General features: G+C 53.0%; 1 protein-coding gene across 2 annotated transcripts in view; it reads right to left on the bottom strand.

Annotated features, from left to right (window-relative positions):
* The window catches only part of SELENON (selenoprotein N), a 35,034-nt gene that overhangs the window by 13,368 nt on the left and 12,224 nt on the right, over positions 1–9,442 (bottom strand). For both annotated transcript variants that reach the window (XM_025198653.1, XM_025198652.1), the window contains 4 exons: positions 3,436–3,553; positions 2,479–2,609; positions 1,628–1,840; positions 1,165–1,289 (listed from right to left, as the gene is read on the bottom strand). In XM_025198653.1, the coding sequence (XP_025054438.1) occupies positions 1,165–1,289; positions 1,628–1,840; positions 2,479–2,609; positions 3,436–3,553 (587 nt within the window). The remainder of the gene's footprint in view (positions 1–1,164; positions 1,290–1,627; positions 1,841–2,478; positions 2,610–3,435; positions 3,554–9,442) is intronic.

The raw sequence follows: 9,442 nt of genomic DNA on the forward strand, positions 1-9,442 counted from the left end.
TGTCACGTGCTGCACTTCTGAACGGCAGATAGTAAGGTGAAAAGAGCCATTCAAGGCCCTGCACAGCACAGACAAGAAAAGAACCGCGTGCGGCATAAAGCTGTTTGAGGAGCCAGATGCTCCTAAGCGGCATTATCCTTGAGCACTGCTACACCCCGTGACTGACCAGACCTTCCCCTTGCAGTTCAGGCCATCACCAGAGGGAAAGGGGAGGTTGCTAAGTCTTGTGGATTTGCTTACAGGGCAACAGTTCCTACACAACTAGGAGCATGGGCTGCTTGTACACACCACGGGGGTTTCCTTCAGTTTAATTCTCCCTGAATTGAAGCAGTGGGTTTTTAAAAACACTGCTTCAATTTAGGGAGAATTAAACCAAAGTAAATCCCTGTGGCGCGTACACAAAGGTCAGGCTTGATCCTTACCTGCTTCTCGGAGGTGTTTTATTTTGCTACGTCCCGAAGTCATTTAACGCACAGTATGCCACCAACAGTGTAAACAGCAGTGCCATGGATGTGTAATACTCTGCCGACAGTGTAAACAGCAACGCCATTAAAGCGTAATAGTCCGCCAACAGTGTGAACAGCAACGCCATTAAAGCGGTGCATAAGGGCATTTAAGCCGCTTTAAAGGCCAATTTTGTGGCGTGTACAAGGGCCCATGGGCACCATCTAGAGGAATCAAGGGAGTAACACACGTTAACAGCCACTTCCTGCAAGGCTGGCCCGGGAGAGCGGTCCGTCTCCTCATCAGCTCCACATATGGGGTAGCGAGGGCGTGACCACACAGCCCAACCCTGAATTCACTCTGCTTCTGGGGTGCATTCAAGTACCCCAACGCCTGCTGCCAGGTTGGCTTCTCTAAGCCTCCTCCCTTCCCTCCGTCTCTCGCTGTCTAGAAGATGAGGTCAAGACCTTTTTACTTGCCAAGTCCTTTCATACCCTTCTTCCACCCCAAAGATGAGTTACAAAAACTAACACTTGGGAAATTTATAATCCTCAAATCTGTCACTTCCATTTTGATTTGATGGGGAAGAGACTTGGTCTTAAAAGAAGAATTATGTAGATCTAACTGAAAACATGCCCTGTCCTCCTAGTTAACACCCCTGCCTCTTCTGCCCTCCTTCCCTCCCCCCGCACCCACCTGCAGCCCCTGGGGAGTTCTTACCTGAATGCGACAGTATAGTAAAACTCGCTGCTTGCCTGGATGCAGGCCACAGCGCCTTGAGGCGCAAAGCGGGTCTTTACAAACGGGCGTGGATGGAACATGCTCAAGAGTTTGTGGATGATGATCTGTGGAGAGAATCAAAGACAGCAAACATGAGACCAGTCACCTGTAACACGCATTTCTGCTAAGCAGAGTTCAAAGCCTACCCACTTAGACAGCCAGGAGGATTAAACAATCGACACAATTTAGATCGGACTGAGATGTCCCATCTTACACTTCTCCCTGCATGTTCAAAATCTGGCTAAGTGTATTTAATAATTCTTCTATACACTCTGCACTTCCAGAGCTCTTAAGAAAACATACATGAAAAGCACAAGGTTTAACACCACAGACGAGCCCCTGTGCCACGCACCTCCCCTGGGTGAGAAGGCAGACCGTGATTCGGAGAAGGTGGTGTTCTTACCTCTTTGCCCTTGGGGGCTGGAGGGTAAAACCGGTTGTTAGAAAGGTACCCGGTGAAGATGTTCAGTTCGCTAGGGATAATCCACCAGGGATCGCCGAGTTCCAGCTTATTCTTTGGAGGGAGAAAAGCTTTGAACTGCCTGGCAAACATCACGTTCACGGGGGCCGCTGGGGCCGTCCAGTTCCGGAGCCCAGACAGAGCAACGTGAGAAATCTGCAAACACAACGAGAGCATCAGAACAGCTGAAGAGGATGCGGGAGGATCTGAAGAGTGTTGCCATACGCAATGCTGATGGATAAGAACTGGTGCACGGGGGCCAGCTTTCTGGAGAAGGGAAGCAGAGTCTATCCAAAACTTTGCCTACGATCAAGGGCCTCCTAGCAGTTCCACTGCAGCTGGAAGTTTCTGACAAAATAACCAGTAATAAAATAAAACTGCTAACCTCATCATACTGATGAACAGCATAGAAATGGCCATATATCAACAGAGTGTCTGGAGTGTAACCACCCTCTCTGAGCAAGGGGACTTTTCAGAGCTGAAGCTTCAGTTTTGCAAATTCCAGCGGAGAGTATTATGCCCAGGTCACACATGGGAGGTTTCTCTTTAGTGCATAGCTTTGGAAGTCTGTACATAGTATAAAAAAGGGAAAGGTACTGCAGAAACTTGTGAGGTCACTAGCAAAAGTGCCAAAATAATGTGCCAGTGGCCTCTGGCTTAGTCTGATCCCTGCCCATAGAAAGAACCACCCTAAAAACAAACACAATATATTCGTGTCGAGGTTATTCCAATGTCCAGAGCCGGCTGCACGGGTGCCGGTGAGAAACCGATTCACACGCATCCTGTGCACTTACTCCTAGAAAACCGTCTTTGCTCTTCGTCATCGTTTCCATGAGCAAGGGCTGGAATTTAGCAGCGACAGACAGCATCTCCCCACTGGGATCCAGCATCTCTTCCTCTTCGTATTCAGAGACAGGAGTAACACCTAAACAAAGCAACAATCATTTAACAGCTGGGTTATTTCTCCCCCCCACCCCCTGCAATCCGTGATGAGATGATTATACGTTTACTATCGGAGCAAATTCATTGAGAACCTCACAGCTGTCGCTTTGCTGCATTCGGTGGCTCTAAGAGAATTCAGATCCACCTCCTTCAAATAGCACAGGCCTCTGTTACTTGCTTTAGAGGAGAATCGCCCCTTAGCCGAGAGCAGTATAAAGCCTATGTCCCAGCTGAGCGGGTCTGATTCCGATTCCATCTAGCCAGGAGCCGATATACACGCTCCAGCCAGCTCAGTACAGCAGGATCAAACACGCTGGGTATTTTCACTGTAGTTTAAACCCACCCGCGTGTTATCGCCATGATATTTCAAGCGTTTGGCTTCCCCGAGAACCATTTGTTACTAAGGGATGCAGGCTCCAAATGGGCACTTGCTCAACCACTATCAGAGGCAAGCAGAGCAAAATCTGAATGGAGCCCAGGGACTCCCAAATGGGCTTGGCCTCGCCAGCGCTGAGCTGTATCTATCAGTTGCCTTCACCCACCCCAAATCCCTTTTAAGCCCCAGACAAAAGTAACTTATGTGCTTTACTAGTCCAGCACCGGGAGCATCAGTCTGACAAAGACCGTGCTTGGTGAAAGCAGTGTCTGACACGTAAGCCTTTCCAAAAACACTTACAGCTTAGCGGCTGCTCACTGTAGAGGTTAACCCCCGAATGGCAGGAGGGAAAGAAAACGTAATGAAAGCCACTGAATACATGTTATGTCCATCCACGTCACCGCACAGCTGACCTTTCAAGGTCCATACCTACCCGTTAACTTCTCAGCTATTGGCTTGAACTCCTCAGGGCTCAGGTACAGATCATTGTTAGTGTCCAGGGAGGAGAAGAGAAAAAAGCCCTCATTTCCCAGAGCCTTCAAAGCTGTCTCCTAGGTGAGAAATAAGAGGCAAAGAGTCTTAATTCAAGCTGCTCTCCAGAATTAATTTAGGCCCCCCCCAGCTCAAGAGTTATTGTGCATCTTTAACAATTACAAACAGAGCTGTCCAATGCACAGACGAATGCTCGCTGGCAATACCTTGCTCTATTGACAGTAAAGATTAGTGTCTGGGAACTGTTGACGGAAGTGCATTAAAACTACATCTGGCTGCACAATTCACAACAAATCATTTGCTCTAGTTTTTCCCTCCTCTCTTTCTGAGTTGTCCCCAACATCCCTTGCTGAAGGCATTGTGGAGGCTGTCACAGAAGGTGTTTTGCAGGTAGTAGGCTCCCTGTTGGTCACGGGCAAATGAACAAGTTACAGAGAGTTAATGGGCTTGGGCATTTATCAGTTGCCGTGCATTAATCACCTGCGTGCCTGTTCTTGCCGCAAGCGAAGGGGAGAGTAAACCATGGTCATTTTGCCGTTTCACTGAGAGCTGAATTACTGTGGCTTAACTTTTATCCGACATAGGGCAAGAGCAGGTGCACGGACATTTAGCACGCACCGGCTGCTCCACAGCAAGCCCCACCCGCTCTTAACTTGCTAGAATGGGTTCATTCATTCACCCGTTCCCACAAATGCCAGGGACCTGTTTTCATAGCTGGGCATCTTACCCAGGGTATGGCGACTTGCCTTAATTAACCAACATCCTATTCAGAGCGTGGCAGTGATTATCTGAATGAAAGACTCGCTTCACACAAGCGAAGGGAAAACTAATCGAGCCCTCGTACGTTGGTAGAAAGGGAACAAAAAGCCGACAACCCAACGACATTCACAGCCTGGATGTCAGTGGTGGCCACCTAGAACCAAACTGGGATCTCGTAAGCAAATCAGGGTGGGATGACAGCTTTCGGTCCCTTGCTCCTAAGAAGGGATGTCGCCAAGTTAAATCAGAATTCAAATGTTCCTTCCTCTGCTCGGCGAGACAGTGCGTAGCCTGGGGGGAGCAGGTCCAACCTTGAGAGCACGGAGGCGGAAAGGGATCTTGGTGTCATTATTGACTCCAAGATGAACATGGGCCGGCAAACAGCGCGTAGCCTGGGGGGAGCAGGTCCAACCACCCCGCGCCTCACTTCCCACACTGAGACACGAAGAGTGCGGACAGACGTTAACAGTGACACCGGTGTTGCATTATACTGGTAAAGGCTGTTCACACACTGACACAAACCACTTGAGTTCGCATTTGAATTTACAGCAGCTTCACTTATTCCAACGCAGGTCTGGAGAGAGAGAAGCGTTATATAAAATAGCCAATGCATGTGTCCAAGAGGTAACTCCTTTCCCCCCTTCCAAACGATTAAAAGTCACATCTGTCCCGAGCCAAGCCCTCTCGGGCCTCCCCCGAGCAGTGTGCAAGGCCTAATTCATTACAGAAAAACACACGGAGAATGAATCTCCGGTGGAAGGTGCCACCGAAATGCAACTGTCACTTGGCAGAGACCTAAACAGATGGCTCTTCCAGCCCGTTCCTCTCCGCAGCATTCAGAGCACAGGGGGGAAGAAGAAAGACAAAATGCAGGCAGAAGGCGAGCGTGGGGATGCTGGGGAGAGGGACAGATAAGATGGGGAAGGGAAGGAGAGGGTCAGACAGCCCTGATCCTCCTTGCCACTCTGCAGCAGGCTCGGGCTCGTCCATCAAGGACCACGCTGACAGATGGGGCCAAGTCCCCACCAGCAAAGCCTCCAGGACCCAGAGTAAATAGTCTTTATTCTTCTCTGTTTATTCTCCACTGCCTGCAGCACCATTAGCAGCCCCAGAGCTCCTGAACCCGTTTATTCTCCATCTGTTGTCTGCCAGCCTGAAACACGGCTAATGCAGCCTGGAAGGCTCTGCTCCTGTCGAGTGCAGCCAAAGTGGTACTCGGGGATTTCCAGGGTGGAGGGGAAAAGGGAGAAGGAAAGAAATCTCCCACCCCGGCAAGGCAGGCAACTGGCAAAGCACCAGTTGGTGAATAGGACTCGCAGAGCACGGGAGGCAGGTCTCTCTGGGCCAGTCAAGGCCCCTTCGCGAGAAGAAGGTGAGCCAGAGCGAGAATATTAATAAGGGATGATGGATTGGAAGGGGAATGAACAGCGAATTAATCCAGGCACTGAAGCTATCCTGGGCTTTGCCAGACAGGATCGTGCCTTTATTCCCTGTAAAAGGGCCCACAGCACAGCTACCACACCGCAAGCAGGCAACCACACCGCGGCACACCGCCGCCCGGGCATGGCTCGTACACGAGGTCCTGCAACCGGTGCAGCCAGCTCGGGGCCTGTATCACCGCATTAGGAAGTATTTCTAAAAATGGACCAGGCGTTTCAAACGTGCCCCCACCTTGCAAGTCAGCGCGACCTGCTTTTGGCAGGGAGCGTTATAACCCAGGAGCCGGGGAAGCTCGGAAACGTAAACAGCATCCTGCAAGGGCAGATGGCGCCCGCGGAGCTGCGGGCAGGCATTCCCCAGCGCGGCTGCAACCACCGATGGGATGAACCCTCGCCGGCCTCTGCACCTTTCCTTTTTGTTTTCCCTTTGAACTTAGTAGGTCAGAAACGTCACTGATCTGGGCCTCGGGAGACTCCGGGCCGACAGCAACGGCTGAAGAGCCTTTCTGGTTCCCGTGCTGCACTGGGCACGACACAACGCAGCTTCTTCCTGTTCGGATGCTGCAGACGCCAGAATTTCATCTGACTTTATTTATAAAGAGGGGTAGGAGCCAATCTGCATGCTCCGAGGGGGAGCTCATCGTTTGCCAATGGGACAAGTGGTTTTCCCCGTTTGTATTGTATCAATCCCAGGCTGCGGGGGCCAGGAAGGAGCCCTTCCACCCCCCAACTTGAATACAGTACTAGGCTTGTAGGGTCCCCACCCCCTGCCTTTTTCTGCACCGTCAGACTTGGACCACAGCTAGCGGACAGCCTGCCTGGGGCACCCCGCTTCTCCTGCTGGCACCAAAAACCTCGCCGGTCCTTGGCTGGTGCATCTTAGTCGAGGACTCAGGAAAGACGCTCCCTCCCAGGTCAGACTGGGGAGGACCAGCAAGGGGGTTTCACCTTCCTCCGCCCTGCGGGGCATGGTCCACTTGCTCGGATCACCTGGACATGCATTACCTAACCGGCCCCACGCCACCGGCAGTGCCCCCTGCTACTCCTGCTCTCCTTCACTTGGCCTGCTGTCAGGCTGATTTGTACTCAGGATCCTACACGTGTGTTATGGGATTCATTGTGGCTGGGGTGCGAAGGAAAGCCTGGGCTATTCCTGGGGCCCCTTGCATGTTTTTTCCCCTAAAAGAAGAAGCATTCATTCTTTGAATGACAACCGGGCAGAATCCAAGGGGGATGAGACCAGTAAGAGGGTCTATAGTGTCACGCGTGTCACAGGCAAACGTGCCATCAGCCAGCTGGGGCCCACATATGTGGCATCGGGGTACAAATGGGCACCCCTCCGCTCCAAAAGGCACTCTCTGCCACGAGACGGGTTAAAATAGCTGCTCTTCCAGCAAAGCTAGTACCTGGGATTGCACAGGCACTTTCCCAGGGGGTATCTGACCAGCGTAGGGATAGCTTGGTCCCATTAGAAATACTAACAGAGACACAGCGTAGGAGGCCTCACCGTCCAGGGAAAGCACAGCGCTTCAGCCCTCTTGGAGACGATGCTCCAGAACAACAGAGCGTGCTACCAAGGCTTTCGATATAGTGCACAAGCCAGTTCTGACAGTCTGAAACCAAAGGGAGAGTAGAGACAACCTTTAAAAAAAAAAAAAGTGGGGGGATGGACACGACAGGTTTGTGCCTTTTTGCTTCTTTACAGAATGCAAAACAAAAAAGAACCAAGATTTACTTTTAAGGTTCAAAACCAGGCAGTATCAGAAATAACAACTGCCTTTGATGGATAGTGGAGGACCTGAGGCAGAGACGGAGCTCCCCCAGTTGTCAAATGAAACAGCAGGAGCAGTCGGAGGCTCCCCCAAGCCTCCATTGGTCATTTAGGGTAAAAAGGTGCTATTAAAGGAAAAAGAGAAAATGAAGACATTTTAAACAGGCTAAAGGGAAGACAAAAAAAAAAAAAGCCTTCCCCCCAACATGAATGCTCAGCTGCTCAGATGTCGTGCTCATCTCTGGCTGCGCCCGACCCAGCCTTTGCCATCGTCCCTCTGCCCGAAGGATTCAGCGAGTAAGACCTGTTATGTCTGATGCAAAGCGCCTCCAAAAAGACGTCCAGAACGGAAATCCTCTTCGACCCTCTCTGCGTGTCCGGCTGAAGCGGGAGGGGACAGAGCGGTCCCCTCCGCACTCAGCTTTGCGGGTTACACCCTTCCAAAAACCAGGGTGGAGCCGTGTTTCAGCCTCTCGCATGCTGCATTTGAGGCTTAAAAAGGTCCATTTCAAAGAGGGATTTGCCCCCTAGGAATCCCGGGACCACGCAGCTAGATGGGCCTTCGCTGGAGCCTTCCTGGATGTCGGAAGACACACCCGTGAGGCTTGCCTGCCCCGAAGATACTAATTACTCTCTGACTTTCCATTCATCAAAGACGTCCTTTCTCCCAAGTATGGCAGAAGTCACCTAAGTTGCATATGTATAAGAACTGCTTTAACGGATCTGATGGGGGGAAAAAAATCTGTCCTCCTATTACGCGACTGTCGTATTTCCCCCTTTGGATGCAATTACTCTAGCTCTGCAATCCCCACCCCCGGCCCACCCGGCACCAGGCTAGCACCGCGCGCGGCTCCTGCCCGCAGTCTCTCTAGGCCAGGCGCTCCCAGCCTTGCTGGACTCGAGGCACCTCTCCATGTCTTTTGTGAACTGAGCGGCACCCAAGTTCAAGCACTCATCTCTAGACTACGGTGCGCACTTCCTTGCAGAGGCCTGGCAAGAGGGATCGGGGATTGTCCAGGCTCCTCTCCTCCCTCTCAGGACCCCCTTCAAAAGACCCGGCAGCGCCCCGGTTGAGAATCACTGCTCCAGACCTGAATTCTTGTGTTAGAAAACATACGTTGAAGACCTGCTACCTCCCGGAGACACAATACAGCACCAAGTGAGGACACAAAGGCTCTCTGCGGGTCACTGTGAAAGCTGGCCCAAGAAATTCGAGCCCAACAAGACCGGAGTCCAGACCGCGCAGGCCTTCACCCTTCTGGCCGTGGTCTCTGGTCTCCGGCTTTCCAGCTCTCGCCCTGGGCGGACAAGGCTCTTTGGGCAAATCCGGTGTCTGTTATTAGACCCACTCGAATACAAGATACCCAAGGAACCCTGTCTGCCTGTGTCCACGCGGCTGCAGCTGGGGAGGGGGCTGGGGTGTGCCGACGCGGTGGGACCCGACTCCAGCGACGCTGCCTCGCTGGCTTCTCCCTGCCGTGCCCGGAGCTGGCTCTTTTCACTCCCCGCCGTTCACTGCTGCGTCCACCTCCTCTCCGGCGCGGCGGCGCCTCTGCGCTCGGGGCCCTCGGTCAGGTCTCGCGGGACCCTCGTTTATCCGGCTCGCTTCCCACCCCGCGACGTTTTTCGGCGTCTGCGTGTGCCGCGCAGCCTCGAGGAGGAACGGGGGCGTCTGACAGCGGATGAGACATCGGCCCGGGGGGGGAACCCTCGCCTCTCCGGGGCCGCGGCACCTGGCATCGACGTGACGCGCTGCACGTGGGACGGCGCCAGGCTCTTCCCACCCGTGTGAGGCCTGGAAACCGCCCGCCGTGCCCTCGCCACGGCCTGGCGGCCTCCCCTCCTCCACCCCACGCCGAGGTGGACACTGAGGCAGGGAGGGTGCCGGAGGAAGGGAAGGGAAGGGAAGGGAAGGGAAGGGAGCGGGGGCCGCAACGGGGCAGCCGAGGAGGCCCCCCCCGGGGGCACGGGGTGGGGGG

This window comes from Alligator sinensis, unplaced genomic scaffold (genome assembly GCF_000455745.1).
Source record: "Alligator sinensis unplaced genomic scaffold, ASM45574v1 scaffold337_1, whole genome shotgun sequence".
NCBI lineage: Eukaryota > Metazoa > Chordata > Crocodylia > Alligatoridae > Alligator > Alligator sinensis.